The sequence below is a fragment of the Cavia porcellus genome, unplaced genomic scaffold (genome assembly GCF_034190915.1).
Source record: "Cavia porcellus strain 051 isolate PalLab524CR breed Dunkin Hartley unplaced genomic scaffold, mCavPor4.1 scaffold_29, whole genome shotgun sequence".
Classification (NCBI taxonomy): Eukaryota; Metazoa; Chordata; class Mammalia; order Rodentia; family Caviidae; genus Cavia; species Cavia porcellus.
The window spans coordinates 5,565,199-5,581,314 of NW_026947512.1; the positions used below are offsets into that span (position 1 = coordinate 5,565,199).

Sequence of the window (16,116 nt, forward strand, 5' to 3'; positions counted from 1 at the left end):
GGTGGAGGATGCTGAAGCAGCGGGGCTCTGGACACAAAGGTTTCCTTTCTATCTCAGATGGTTTCGGATCCCGATGTTCTGGTAGAAGTGACAGGGAACTAATGGCTTGAGCTGCTCTGCTGGTGTGGCAGCCTACTAATAGAGAAAGCCTCTCTGTTAAATGCACCCTTTATCTCGATTCCCTCTAACAGCCACTAAAATGATGCCAAAGGGATTTTTTTTTAAGCCACAAAACCTGTGAGGTCACACAACATGGAATAAGAAACAAGAGTCTTAACATTTTAGCTTTAGAAAGCAGGTAGATGGCTGGTTTATGAACTCAACAGGCCAGAGCAAGCTGAATCCCCAGCCAGCAATGAGTTCCCTCAGGAAATAGTGTAATTCATATTCCAACCCCACTCAGCTGTGAATAGCATTTATTCAGTAGTTTATTGTAAATGCTGAGTATTGATCTAATCGAACCATCACATAGCTATGAGGAAGTGGGAATCAAATGGAGAAAGAGCTAAATCTCACGGTAGGATAGTGCTGAGTCAGTAAAATTGAAACAAAACAATTGAATTTTCCTAAAACCGAGTTTTCATGGAAAGTCTATACAGCCATTTGTCTCTTTAAACGGGGTGTATATATAACTCCAATAAAACGTAAATTAAAAGGGAAAGACATGGGTGTGAGACCCAGTCCTATGCTGTCCAGCATGCAATTCGTGCAGCTGGTGAGCAGGTGGACCGTGGCCAGTCGGAGCTCGGAGTTGTGCTGTGAGAGTACAGCACACACTGGACTGTGTGAGACATGGAAGGTAACTTATTGGTACTCTTTATATATATATATATATATCTGAAATGATAGATTATTAAAATTTCACCTGTTTTTATTTTTTAAAATGGCTACTGTATGATACACAATGGCATGTGCACCTTGCATTGTATTTGTGTCGGGTTGAGTTAGAGTGGGGTAGGGAGCTTGGGTAATGGATATCCTTGGCTGAAGGTTGAATGACGTGCCTGTTTTGTCTGCAGTAAGAAAAGCCATACTTGGCAGACAAAGGTAGCTCTTGTTTGTCAGTGTTTGGCCCTGCCTGCAGAGGCCTGCCAGCTGCAGGGCCAGAACAGTGCCAGGATCTAAGATGCACTGAAAATGTTTTAATTTGCAGACTCAGGTAAAGAACAAAGACTTACTTATTTAGTTGTTAGTATGAGTTTATTTAATAATTTACTTAATGAGAAGCTGGTCACCTCAAATCCTACAGGACTCTCATGTGTTCTTTGTGGCCACACACCAAGACCAATAGTTTCTAACTGCCAATGACACTGTCAGAGTTAATAAGGCCTTTGTAGTAAGAGCCCTGGTTCTAATTGGTGTGTTAATTCTAGCCTCAAAATAATCACATATTAATCAAAAGTTGAAAAATCTGGAATGTGTAGTAATTTATGAAATGAGCACTGCTGAAATGAAAGTACAGTGTTTTGGGTTTTTTCCCCACCACATATTGGACATCTAATAGAAGAAGTCTCCTGGGGAGAGTTCTGGAGGAAACACTGGCTCCTCCGTGAGCAGACATGGAGGTGCACGTACTCTACCAGGGGTCTCAGTCCCGAGGGTCCTCATCATGACAAAGCACAGAACGCTTAGAAGGAGAATGGAGCAGATTAAATTCTGTTCCTTAACTCATGTTGACATGATGCGCTTTGACATATTTCATGGTCTTCAGAAAAACCCTGTGATGGAAATTGGGCTGGTAGAGTCACCGCATTTTACAGGTGAGGAAACAGCGAGTAGTGAGGTGTCTTGTCTATTGTAGCAAGATTGCTGGGGGCAAAACATGGCTGGCTGACTTCTCAGAATTTGCTTTCTTTGTTTTTTCCTTACTAGGGATCGAACTCATGCCCTTACACTTGCCAGGCAGGCGCTTAGGCCACTGAGCTAAAAATGCCAGGCCCCCAGAACTTGCTTTCTACTGCACTGCTCTGCCACTGAGTTTCCAGTATTGTATAGGCATGTCCTCATTGCCTTTTCTGTACTTCTGACATTGAGGAACTCTCCACGGTGCATGGTGGCACACACCTGTAATCCAGCTCTGTGGGAGGCTGAGGCCAGAGGACTGCAAATACAAAGCCAGTCTGGACAATTTAGTGAGGCCTTGTCTCAAAAGAAAAAAGGGGAGCGGGGTGGGGGGTGGGGGGTAAAAAAAAGGGGATAGGAACATGGCTTGGTATGAAGATCGTAGATTCAATTCTTAGTACTTTAAAAAAGCAAGAAAAGGGGGCTGGGGATTTAGCTCAGCGGCATAAGCACCTGCCTTGCAAGCAGGCAGTTGTGAGTTTGATCCCTGGTACCGATAAAAAGGAAAAAGACAAAAAAAAACAAGAAAAGAAAAAAAATCTGGGAAGCTCTAAAAATTCAAGATACATTTTTTTTAAACTTGTAGCAAGCTCTTGTTACAGGAAGACCTTACCTGAGCTGATTAACTCTCATTTGTCAGAGTTTTCTCGGCAAAAATATGTTTCATTAAGGGACTGCCCCATGTCCTGCTGGGAATGTAGACAAATATACAGTATATGTAGCTTGTCATGTTAAAAATCCCTCAAACTCCAAATTCAAAAACATGTCTTGTCCCAAGGATTTTGAATAATAAATTGGGGTCCTGAATCCCAGAGTTGCTGTTTTAGGTTTGCTAAAATGGAGGCCTAGACACTGACTAAATTCCGTGGCAATGCCTTTCCAAGGTTTTGTGCTTACTGCCTGCCTTGTGTTTGTTTCCATCTGTAGCATGTTGGATGATTTCTCTCATGAGCTGGAGAACACTCAGTCTCGGCTAGACAACGTGATGAAGAAACTTGCAAAAGTGTCTCACATGACCAGTGGTATGTATGCTTAAACCTGGAGAAATCCCACTTAATTATGGGAACTCTGTGAGGGTTCCCTCACAGTTGTGACCATGCAGATCCCTTTCTGGTGGGACATTTGTTTTAGACGCTTCAGGGTCAGAGAATGCCGGATTAGTGTACAAAGTGCTTAGCTTCTGCGTAAGGCTCTAACTTGGGGAAGAGGCCCTGCTTCCCTCGCTGTTCTGTTCCATGATTTTTCCTCCCAGGCAAGCAGCTTTCTTTCTGCGTTTACAGCCCCACCTCCTTTTTCTAGTTCCTTGCCAAAATAAGGAATTTAGTTACAGCAGTAATTAAGAAGCCAGCTAGTGTTTCTCCTCAACTGTCCTTTCTTTCATTGATAGAAAACCTCAACTATATCAGAATAAGTTGACCTTTTAGATTTAATTTAAATTGTAATATTTAAAGCCACAGTGAAATGTCCTAGTAAGTTTGTACCAGGATGGGTGGAAATGACAAAGTTAGCAGTTTTCAAATTAGATGTGTTCCAATATTTTTATTTTTTCCCCAATAAATTTTTACATTTTTTGATTACTACAAGCCTCTTCCCTGATTGCATGAGAAATGTTACATTTACATCAGAGAAAAATCCATTATTTCTTACCTACTGGAGGTGGCTCAGTAGAAGGAAGAACTGAGACCTCTTGGAGGTATTTGAATGTTTTTGGCTTCCCTATTAGCATCTCATTCCTTTGTTGGTTTCCTCCTGTCACATGCACCTGACATGTAAGATTTAAATACCTATGTGTTTACTTTTCAACTATGTAACTGGCCAAGTTACAAAAACAGTCCTCTTGGACTCAGTTTCTTATCTATAAAAAAAGTTTGGAGGCTGAAGATGTGGCTCAGTGGTAGAGCACTTGCCTAGCACATGTGCATACAAGGCCCAAGGTTTAATCCCATCCCCAACACTGGAAAAGAAAAAAAGATTTGTACCTCTCAGGATTATAGGGAAGTATAAATTAATAATAATAATAATGTAAATGTGGATGACAGTTTCTGCTGTATAAATATTTTGGTAGCAAGCAAAGGTTAAAATGGAAACACAAGTAACCTGTGAAATATTTTCTGCTTAGTAAATGTTTTTCAAAAACCTGCAAAAGACAAAAATAGATTGATTCCTACCTCTCAAAGTCATTGTGAGGAATGTATAATGATGTGAAAGTGTTTAACAGTGTTGTTGTGTAGTAGCATCCAGTAAATATTTAAAGATATCACAAGGCAACAGATCATCCTGCTCCTCGCAGGTACTTCCTTGCCTGAAGCTGTGTGTGTGTGTGTGTGTGTGGGAAGCAGGCGCCGGCGTCAGCCTTCACACTGAGGCTCACAGAAAGGTTCCCGTAATCTTCCCTCTGGTTCTCTCTGTTCTCTTCACCTTCATTCTACTTTTGAAGAAACGTTGTAATGAGGTATTATGTAAGTGGCTGAAACAGCAGGCCTCTTACTACTTATGTGTTAGTTGCAAAGTCAAGTAGCTACTTCAGCACCAGTTTTGCTGGGAAGAGCAAATGAACAAAGATCCACTGTGTCTTTGTTTCCCCGATTTCTGGGTATGAATAATTTAGAATAAAGTACTTGCATTGTGATAAGCGCCTCCATGTGCATAAGTAGCCCTGGGGCTGGCTTATGCTTTATACTGTGTTTTTCAAAAGAAAAGTTTGGGAAGCAAAGTAAGAACTTTAGTTATGTTTGTACAAGAAAATGCCAACAGTTAGTTTGAAAGGCCCTTCATTTTGGATAGGTTACTTGTGTTTTCATTTTAATATTTGCTTGCTACCAAAAAAATTAGTTTACAGGCCTCCTCCTGCAGCTGGTATCTGCTTCAGTTTGTCAAGCAGACAATTTGTAATTGTCTTTTTTCTCTACTCTTAACTTTGGATTGAATTCACTGTTCTCAGTCTAGCCGTGTATGTACAGGAAGCACGGAGTCTGCTTCAGAGCAGGATGACCACGCATCTACAGCTCTCGGAGGCAGAAGCCTTCCTTGTCCTCCTTTTGGCTGCCTGCTGCACGGGGGAATCACCTCTGTGAACACCCCAAAAGGGCATTAATTTTAAGTTGTTTTGTTTCACTTTATTTTATTTATCTTATTTTATTTTTGTTTTTTGAGACAGGATCTTGCTGTATAGTTCAGGCTGGCCTTGAACTCACTAGGTGGACATTTAGTTGATTCCATATCCTGGAGTCATATCCTATTGTGAACAGTGCTCAGTACACATGGGAGTACAGGTGTCTTTTCAACATGCTGACTTCATTTCCTTTAAGTATGTGTATATCCAAAGTGGGGTTTTTAGGGTGTGTGGTAGCTCTATTTTTAGCTTTTGGAGGAACCTCCATACTGTTTTGTACAGTGACTGTACTAATACACATGTGCAGCATTTGTTACTGTCTTTTGAGATGAGGTAGTATCTTGCTGTGGCTTTAATTTTTTTGAACTTTTTTTTTTTTTTTTTTTATCGGTACCAGGGATTGAACTCATGACTGCCTGCTTACAAGGCAGGTGCTTACGCCGCTGAGCTAAATCCCAAGCCTCTTTTCTTTTTTTGAACCTTTTTTTTTTTTTTTTTTTTTTGTGGTTTTAATTTTTATCCTTTTTGACCTGTCTCCTTCCTTGCCCAGTAACCACACAGGTCCTTTTACTGTCTCCATAGTTTTGCCTTTTCCAGTTGGAATCATACGGCATAGATCTTTCTCAGAGTGGTTTCTCTCATTTAGTAATATGCGTTTAAGTTTCCTCCATGGCTTTGACAGCTCATTTATCTTTTAGCACTGAGTAGTATACCATTGTCTGAATGTACCAATGATTACAGTCATTCCCTCTCACCAGTAGGTTTCAAGATCTCCAGTGGAAAACTGAAACCATAATTAGTTGTAATGCAACATTAGACCTTCTTGAACACTGTAATATCATTGATCTGATAACCAAAAGACTACTAAATGATGAAGCCAAGTATCATATACAGTGTAGATACGCTAGGCAAAGCGTGGGTTCGCTTCCTTAGATGGGCCAGCCAGAAGAGAAGCAGGTAGGAAGCCGAGAAGATAAGCAGGATAACTGTGGTCTGAGAGAATATTAAATACAAAGTTCCAAAAATCCTTCCCAAGTTTTATTTTATCTTCTAATTAAATTTTGTGAGGTTTTTTTTTTTTTTGTTTTGTTTTTTTGGTTTTTTGGAACAATGTCTTGTTAGGTAGCCCAGGCTGGCCTTGAAACTCCCATCAATCTTTCTGCCTCAGCTGGGATTGCTGGGATTACAGGCATGTACCACCATGCATGGATTTTGCTAATTTTTTTAGCCAGGTTTTTATTTATTTGCTTATTTATTTATTTTCAACCAGGTAGTTTTTATTTTGTTGAAATTTAAAAGTCTTCGTACATTTTTAATAATAGTCCTTTATCAGATGTGTCTTTCAAACATAGTTTCTCCCAGTCTATAGCTTGTCATCTTCTCTTAACAGTGTCCTTTGCAGAGCAGAAGTTTTCAGTTTTAATAAGGCCCCATTGTCAGTTACTCCTTGCATGGGCAGCACCTTTTGTGTTCTGTCTAAAATCACCGAGGTCATCAGGGTGGGACAGGATGGTCAGGGTATAGTGGAGGTGGTTCTCCCCAGCCCCCCACCCCCATCTCCCACATTGGTTATGCTCTGATAAACTCAGCAGTCTAGGTTCTGGTAAAATGGTTTCCCGAGGGGTCCTGCATTGTTAAGGACAACATCTCTAGCTTAAAATGTTTTTTATCCCTGAGTTCAGAACCAAGAGTGTATTTTTTTTTTCTCTCACATTCATTGTGAGACTCTTGTCAGGCCTTTGGAGATAAAACTCATAAAAATGTGGGGGATCGGGCTGGGAATTTAGCTCAGCGACATAAGCACCTGCCTTGCAAGCAGGCAGTCATGAGTTCAATCCCTAGTACCGATAAAAAGGAAAAAGACCAAAAAAAAAAAAAAAAAAATGTGGGGATCCCCTGTAACTCACTCTCCTGGGAGCTTTTGTATGATGGCCAAGTCTTCACTGAGCCTCCAGCATTCGTCAGTTACACTTCAAGTTTTCTTCTCCAGCCCAGTTTTGGTAGAAATTGCTGCTCGTGGGTTTATGCTCTGTTAAGCTGTGATTCTCTGCATTTACCTGTGGGTTTCTCCATTATTAGTGACAGCAGTCTACCCTGGACCTCACTTTTCTAAAGGATCTAAGAAGAATTGATTTTTCAGTTTGTTTAGAGTTTTAGTGGTTAGGACAGAGTGATAACCTCTAAGCTCTGTCCTTACCAGACTGGAAACTGAAAGTCCAGCACCTTTAAAGAGATGAAAGAATGCTAGATATGCAAGTTTTTTTGACCCCTATAGTGAGAGTTAAGCAAGTTAAAAGTCTTATCTGTGATAGGCCAGCTCTGCCTCTTTATATCCTTAGGAATAGTCCAACTTCAGAAAAAAATAAATGGATAGACTTGTAAAATTTATCCAAAGCACAGTTACTGAGTGAGTTTTTGGCATGTCTGAAGTAGAGAGTGATCATTTTTAAGAAGGTACTTGTGAGCTGGGTGTGGTGTTACATGCCTACAACCCTAGCTGCTTGGCAGACTAAGGCAGGAGAATTGCAAGTTCAAGGTTAGTCTGGGCAACTTCATGAAACTCTATTTTAAAATAAGAAATAAAAAAAGGCCACAGATATAGCTCAGTAGTAGAATGCCCCTGGGTTCAATCCCTAGTGCCAGCCACCAAAAAAAAAAAAGGAAGAAGAAATGAGTTACTTGCTTTAACTTGGAAGCGGTTCTCTTGACCAATTTCAAGATTTTGATATATATGACATTTAAAATAATTCTAAGTAGAGAATTATGCTTTGTGGAGAGTTTTGTTTGTTTATGTTTTTGGTACCAGGGATGGAACTCACAACCTTGCATTTGCCAGGTAGGCACTTACACCGCTGACTTTTTGTGGGGAGTTTTGCAACTTTTTTAGCCTTCTTATAATATAGTCATTCTCAAAGCTGTGCTGTATTAAAATCTAATGTTTTCTAATAAACTTTAATGAATAAGTATTACCTTTACATTTCTGTGTAAGTGGAACTTTTATTCCTAGTGGTTGAGCTGCAGTTTTCCCGGGCTAGTGAAATTCTTTGTTATCAGCCTGACCCTCCGTAGACAACACTGGCCTTACATATGGAGAGACCGCTCTCGGTGCCTCTCCCTCAGGTAGAGAGTGTCCCGTGACCCAGAAGGGGACACTACACACTGCGGGCTGTGTTCGCGTTTGTTTCGTTCTCCCCACAGCCCAGCAAGCGGCGGTTGCAGCCTGAGAGCCCAGACAGGACTGTGGGCGGCGTAGGCACTCCTGGGCTTGCGTGGGCTCTTCTGTCCTGTGGGGCCTCCCTGCTTCCAGCCATTCAGAAGACTCCAGCCACTTTGCGTCCTATTCCTGCTGTCCTAAGTCGTTGGTAGGTCAGAGGTTTCAGAAAGACACTGTGCTTTCGTGTACAGATAGGCTCCTACATTGCTTTAACGTGGTTACTGGTTAATGAACCTTCTTGGTTGCATAGCGTGGTGAGATTGTTAATTGTGCTCTCTTACGGGATTTTGCTTTTTCAGCTGTTCACTTCCCTAGTGAACAGCAGCAGCTTTCCCTTCCTACTTCTTGCAGTGTTCATTGAAGAAAAAACGTGGTCATGTTGAAGTACATGACTTGACTTCGGTGGGAGATGAAAGCAGTGGTAGCAGTGCCAGCACCTCTCCCAGGGGTGAACTGAGCAGCAACCGAAAGCTGAGGTCCGTGGGTTTTAATTAAAGACTGAGGACTCAAAGCGCACACTTACTGTGAAGCACTTTTCGGGGGACTGGCAAAGTTGGATGCACATGGAGTACAGGCCACGGGCACAGTGGGATTCGAGTACCAGGCACTAAGGCGGGCTCCAGATCCTCTGGCCCTGTCATTTGCACATTCCGTCCCTTTTCTGTTTAAAAGGTGCTCAGATTCTCCGTGCCTGTGTCTTAGGGAGTGTAGCGCACCCAAGCAGGCTAATCTTCTGTCATACCTTCCAGATCGACGCCAGTGGTGTGCCATCGCCATCCTCTTTGTGGTCCTGTTGGTCGTGCTGATCCTCTTCCTAGTGCTGTGATGGTGGCTGCCACTGTGGTTCCTCCTGCCCAGGAACCAGGGGAGGAGGAGAAACAAGCACACTCCGTCAACTCACATTCCTCTCCGGGAAGCCTGCCGCTGTGAGGATTTCTCTGTGTGGCTCACATTAGAGCAGCTCCTCCACCCTGCGCTGGAAGGACCACAGGAAGAGGAAGGAGATGACTGCACTCCAGGCTGGATGACAAAAGCCCCTCTTCCTGTGCTGACTGAGGATAGCCAGCTACTGTATGCCTTGCTGGACCTTGCTCCTGGAGGAGGGACTGTATCATCCAGAAGATTTAGAAGACCCACTCGTTGCTCATCCATCCAGATGGGCACTGGTGTACCATCAAAAGAAACTTGTTGAGAATGTGGCTGCTGGGTGTGCTGCATTTCCCATTGCTGTACATTTCATAGTCCCTGAGGGCTGGTTACGGATGAGGACAGAAGGCTCAGAAGCAGTTTGCAACAGAAAATAGTATCATTTTTCAGGGATAAGTGCTAAGATAAAATTGCTTTTCCAGGTGCAATTTCTTTTTCTTTTTCCTTTTTCTTTGCTTTTTTCTTTCTTTCTTTTGTGGTAGATATAACGAATGGAAACTAGTGAAACACTGTGGGGCATAGGGAAGCTAACAGCTTGCAGCTTACTTGTGGCTTTAATGGACAGGAACAGTTAAAAAGGGCAGTGGGACTTGATTGATTGGGACAGCTTAGGGAAGGGTTGATGACATCACCAGAGCACAGGACTCTATGTTGCTGCCCCAGGGCTTCCCCCGGGGGTACAAGTTACAGTTTCAGGGTGACCCTTAAATCTGTTGTTGAACAGCTAGGTGTGTTGGAATGAATTGGACCCTGTATCCTTTTTGACACTTTTTTATTTCTGTGGCACTCTACACTCAGAGATGGGTTTGCAGTAGTTGGTGTATCCAGTACATTCACATGGAAACTCTCATGCTACCAAAAGGCTAGAGCAGAACTCTGGACCACACTTCTCTTACCCTGTTAGTAATGGCAACTTGGTTGTAGAACTTGATTCTTTCTTCCCCAAGGTGACAACATGACTTTATCATCCATTTAGATAACTGAGCCAATTCAGATTTAATGTTAGACGCTTTCATTGAGTTTATGTAGCTGAGACTGCTGAGACACTAAAACTGCAAGCCTCTGACGACTTCGGCGATCCTCAGATGTGCACTTGTATGTGTGTAAGACAGTTTCTAACCTCTGTTGCATAACCTGATACGGCAGTGGTGGATGCAGAGCCAGAACTTGGTGCTGGAGGCTGCCAGTCTCTCCACCGCCACGTGCACTGGGAAAGAGCAGCCACGCCTGGAGACGGCTCGAGCTTTGGTTTTCTCATCTTTTTGAGCATTCCTCGGCACACTAACTTTTCTTCTTTAAACACTTTGTTTTGTATGTATTTCCTGTGGTTTTGTTTTCTTGGTTTTTTTCCCCCCTTTTATGATTTGCAATGGTGTGCTTGCCCGGCTAACTTTTAAATTGCACTTTTTAATAAATATCTGTAACAGTTTTTTAAAGAAGGATATTTTATCTTGTGTAGGATCATTGTAGGTAAGAAAATCTGCCTGTTGGAAGCTAAAAGCAAATTTATAAACAGAAAAGGTGGTTTACGTCCATGTTTACACTCACTTTTAATTTTTTTGATATATTATTTCTTTTCAAATTAGGAAAAAAGTGAATATGACAAAGGGCTTGAAAGGATCACTGAGTTATTTATGTTTTAAGACACAAAGTTTTAAGACTTACTGAAACAGTCTTCTATAAACTTAGACCAGAGATGGTCCTTTGCATTAAAATATAGTAGAAGTCTTTTGCCAAAAATAAGTGTGGATTTTTCCCCAAGTATTGTAATCCATGCTCCACATTATAAGAAACAGCTAGCATCTCAAAGAATTCTAAGTCTCCTATCTGCTATCTAATTGCATGTCAGTCAGAGCTGTTTGGAACACTGTCTGGTCGCTAATAAGGAAGATACTCCCAGTAGTTCAGCGATCAAGTGTTGGGTCCCTTGCGTAATTTTGTTTGATACATTTTGAGTTATTGTGTTCACCTCACTGATTTGAGGTGTTCACTAAACTGACTGCTGTAGACCTGACAAGCTGAAGCTGAGTGGGGAGCCATTTAGAAACAAAAAAAAAAATCAACCCCAGCATGCTCCTACCTTTGGCTGATCTGGTCCTGCTGTGCCCTTCCCAGCCTGTCCCTGCAGAATGGGAGTTCATTTTGAAGGTTCTCCATTTAGACTCTAAACTGGCAGCCAAAGATAACAAGCAATGGGGCCTGCATTTCCTTTGGAGGACAAATACTCCTCTTCGGTGTCCAGGGAACCTAACTGGTCCCTTCACTCCTGTGTCCTGGGACAGCAAGAGAAGGCAGGCAGCATCAGCACTGCCCAAGTGCCCGCTGGTGGGCACTGGGTCTTCTGCACCAAGTCTCAAATCCATCGTGTTAAAGAACTGGCACAATGCGATGGGTAGCAGAGAGGCTCAATTTATGTTCACTGGGAGAGCATTTTATTTAACTGATCTAGGGGTGGGTGAGATGTGGAATGAACCCTTGAGAGGTTTTGCCAGAGTGTGATTCCAACCGGAAAACCAAAGTACTTCAGTCTTTAGTCCTAATTTCTGGTCTTTGTGTGGAATGTGAAAAATTGCAATTCAATGCCTGCTCTGGACGGTGTGGCAAATGGGACTGAAGTGTGTGATACAGCACGGGTGTGGGTGTGTGTGTTACATGCAGCTCTTCCACAGTTTTAGAATTTGTGCCAGAGCTGGAGAGGGGAACTTGGTAACTTGCCCATTATTCTCTGCTGTTAGCCAGAGTTAAACAGACTGATGGGTCTGGTAGCCAACAACTTGGCAACCTCCACTCCTTCTCACCTCGTGCGATTAAGGGCTGTGAAAAGAAATCTAGTCTAACTCCAACAGAAATCTGTCTCTGTTAAGTGTTTTACCTTCTGTGAGTAAAGGTGATGGAGCCAAGATTTTTCTTTTGGTAATTTCCCTGGATATCAAGTGAGACCAGAGGGACATTTATTCCCTGTTACCTTTTTGAAGAATTCATAACATTTGATGATCAAGGTATTGAATGATAAACATGAGTTGCATTTCGACTCTGTGGGCTTTGTCCTGTTTGGCTTCATCTAGTCCCAAAGGCAGATTTGTAAACAAAACAAAAATGGACTGCCTCGAAAGCATGTTCTAAGGTGTGGAATGCACTGCCTCTCCTTTTCACTGGCCTTTCTTTTCCTCCCAAGTTTACATGACAGTGCATATACTTTTCTTTGGTTTGAAAAGCATGTTCTTTGCTCATCAAGATTGGACAGAAGATGAAACTAAAAGGCTCCTAGATTTGTTTCCTGCTCTGTCACTGTGCACCCTCAGCACAGTCAGTTCTGGGATTCAGGACAATAAGGAGAGACCTTGGAGCCACCAGGCCACAGCTGCCTTGCTCTTCCTGGGGCCTGTGCTTCCAGGTAGGGGAAGTTTAGCAACTGCTCGAACCCGATTCCTACCTTTGAAATATGCTTACACTTAAAATGGTGCCACCCATGCGAGGGCTGCACTGGTCTCCGTGTAACCACGCACCCTTGTCACATGCTACTTGGTGATGCTCACTGTGAAACTGGTCTCTAGTGTTCAGTGCAGAAAAGCAAGAGAGCTTTGAGTGAAGTAGAGCAACTCTCGGCATTCCCGTGAGTGCTTGAGCTCCCTCCTGGGCTTGAGAAGTTGGATCTCTGGAGGTACAACCTTGATGGTAGACTCGGAGCTGTGGGTGCTTGAGTGAAATCCTCCTGTTGGAGCAGTTCCAACTCACCCCCGTATGAACGGGAGTCACCCAGTGTCTGCATTCTGGAGCCCACATGCTTTGTGAGAGGAGCTGAGGCACTTAACGCTGACCTCAGACACAGAACCTAGGGAGAATGATGCTAACTCACCCTTCCCAGAGCCTTGGTGATTTTTTTTTCTTTTACCTTTTAGACAAACATTGCAGTTCTGAAAATCCCAGGGCACCATGCTCAGGTTGCATGATCTAGCTCTATCTGGGAGGTCTTCATACATCACAGCTGCTGCTGAGTCAGGTAGGGGCTGGGTGAGGAAGGGAGAAACAAAGTTGGTTTCTCTCTGCTTTAATATGTTGGTGCTATTTTCCTTCTGATGCATCTACTGTGCTGAGACTGTGAGGGTCCCAAGTGTCAGCCCTAGTCCTCGTGTTTCACATGAACATTTCACAGACCTAGTTGGCCAGCTCTGCCTAGACTGAGAAAGTATTTCACTGATTTGTTTTTTAAGGCCTTGAGTTAACCAAACTCCACTTGGTTATTCAGCGGATGTTAGAAATAAGACCACCCACCTTCCGTGCTTGTTGACCAGAACTCTTGGGCCCCTTTCCAGCAGCTCTGCACCCTCCAAGCCAAGCTTTTTGTCAGATCTGGGGTGGCACAGTGTTCAAGACTCTTTCCAGCTCCACAGAGAGCGGATTCAGCTGAGGTGCTCTGCTTGTAGGCAGGTGTGACTCTGCTGCTAATAAGCAGTGTCCTGGAGAAACACATCTTCCTCCCAGGAAAACAGATGTCCACGCTGTCATCTGTGGGTACGGAGAGGACAGCCAGGGGTCCTGCTAATAAGCTGTTGGAACTGCTTTTTGAGTTCTCTGTGATTACTTCCTAAGCGGCCCCAGCTGGACTCTGCACTCAACAGACAGACTTGAGTGAAGGCCTTGGGTGAGGGGCGGCCTGGAAGCCATGTAGGAACAAGCAAAAGAAACCAAGCAGTAAATGGTGAAAGAGGCTGTTTTTGTAAGTGGAAATATGTTTTCCCTGGCTTCTTTAGGATCAGAAAGTAGTATAATTCAGAAATACACTGTATAATACAGGGCAAGATTCACCAGGAACAAAATATTAAGTGTTTTTCCAAGGATGAAAGACTTCTTTTTTTTTTTTTTTTTTTGGTCTTTTTTCATTTTTATCGGTACCGGGGATCGAACTCACGACCGCCCGCTTGCAAGGCAGGTGCTTATGCCGCTGAGCTAAACCCCCAGCCCTGATGAAAGACTTCTTAATAACAGGAAGGCACACACTATAGCTCTCAGTATTACCTGGAGGCTTCTAGGTGACATTTTTTTTCCACAGGCTGAGAAGAAGCCAGAGCTCTGGGAGGTGGCAGAGGAGGAGAAATTGAGCACCCTCATAGGTGGATTTTAGTTTCCTTTAGACAGTGGCTGTCCAGGGACGGAGTTGACATCACCTGGGAACTAGTTAGGAGTGCACATCACTGGGCCTCTCTCCAGTCCGTGTGAGGCCAGCTCTCCAGGGAGTTCCGCATACACCACTACAGCATCTGGGACTCCAGGCTACAGGACGAGAAAGTCCTGGAGAAATAAAACACCATCCACAGCTTTTGATTGTAATCCTAAAATTGAAGGACACCACAAACTTCAGAACTTTTAAAGAATACTTACAAAAAAGCAACTAGCTACCCTTAAAAATTGATTTTTTTACATCCTGAAGTCTTACCAGTAACGTTTCCTACTTCTGTTCTTGAAATCCTGTTACAACGATGAAAGGACAGTGTTCAGTATTAAAGTGAAATGAAAGACAGACCGAGAACTTCGTGCTGGGTGTTTTGTCATTGTCTTTTCTTTCTCTTTTGTTTTGGTGTTTGAACACTGGGCTATCATACTGAGATATACCCCAAACCCCTCTACATTTTGAGACAGGAGGGTCTTGCCAAATCGTCCGGGCTAGTGTGGTCCTGCCTCAGCCTCCCAGAGTGCTGTGAGTGCACCACTGTACCTGGCATGGTTTTCGTTTTTTCATACCTAAGCACAGGATCTCTTCCTGCAGCCACCAGTAAGTATCAGTGTTCATGCTAGGATGCTGGTGGCTGCTGGAAGATTGGAATTATGAATTGTGCTTTCTCTGGCTGTTCAAGCTGCATGCATTCTTAAACACCAAGCTAATGAGACTGTCTAAAATACCACACAGGACAGGGTTTCTTTTGGGATGAAAGTGTGGGGTAACAACAGAGTAAGAGTCAAGTCCTTGAACCCCCTTAGGGAGGTGTTGGCCTTTGGGAAGAGCTCAGCCACTCACAAATCCATGTGGAAAATGCCGCTGAGGCCCACTTTACATCTGAAAACAGATGTAAGGCAATTAAGAAATTTTCCCAAAGACAGAACTACCAAGTAGGGGAATCAAACTTGAACCCCAGTCTAGCTAGACCCTGATTGCAGGGGTGGCAAGCAGATGTTTCTAACTTGAGAAATGGCAGTAATCAGAGCTGAGAGGGAAGGAGGAATCAAAGCTGAAGCAGGAGTTAAGTGCTGACCTCTGAGGTCCTTCCGATGAGACAGGGATACAGCTGCCTTGGACTTGACCATGACCTTGAGCTCACTATAGTCAAGGAATGTGGTCCCGATCTCAGGCAGGTCTCCTAAAACCCTCTTGGAGAGGTTTTTTTTTTAAGCTAAAAATAGACTGAGAGAAAAAGAAAAGCCAGACTCATTGTATAAACCCAGTAAGGCCTGGAGTTGCAGGTTAGCTGCCCCCAGGAAAACTGTGCTGCTGTGTACTCCTCGGATGCCAGCACTCCCTGTTGCTGCTTCAGCTTGCGCAGGTGGTGAGGTTGGAGGCCACAGGGCCAGGGTCTGGCTGTCTTGGGAAGTCTTTCAGGTCCCCACGGAGAGTGGGGTCCTCCTGCCCTTGGCATCTGGCTTGTCTTTTGTTCACAGGTGTAGCTGTCTCCATCCTGAGGACATGAGCACCCCGAGGGCAGAGCATCCCTCTCCACTTCATCTGGCCCCTCCCCAGGGCCCCTGGGGTAACTCCAGGCAGAGCAGAGCCTGAGCCCAGACTGCAGAAGGATGAGAGCAAGGCGGGCCCCCGTCCCCCTGACCTGTGGGGTGCTGCAAAGCCCTGGCGCTGGCAGTTTCTCATGCGGTCCCAGCAGCCCCCTTCTTTGGAGCCAGCACCCAGAGCTGACCAGACCCATAGCCTGGGAGCTGCGGGAGCTTCTTGCTAAGGAAGACTGCTGCCGTTTCTAAGCAGGTGCTGTGGCTGTGTAGGAAGAAGAAACTTCACAGACAATGATGGGGAAGGGGG

The 16,116-nt window shown here is 43.8% G+C and overlaps 1 protein-coding gene across 1 annotated transcript in view; it reads left to right on the forward strand.

Moving 5' to 3' along the window:
• The window catches only part of Stx6 (syntaxin 6), a 47,034-nt gene extending 32,412 nt beyond the window's left edge, over positions 1–14,622 (forward strand). Inside the window, exons 7-8 of the mRNA XM_003474930.5 lie at positions 2,770–2,864; positions 8,918–14,622. Of these exons, the coding sequence (XP_003474978.1) occupies positions 2,770–2,864; positions 8,918–8,994 (172 nt within the window). The 3' untranslated portion in view covers positions 8,995–14,622. The remainder of the gene's footprint in view (positions 1–2,769; positions 2,865–8,917) is intronic.
• The last annotated feature ends 1,494 nt before the right edge of the window (positions 14,623–16,116 follow it).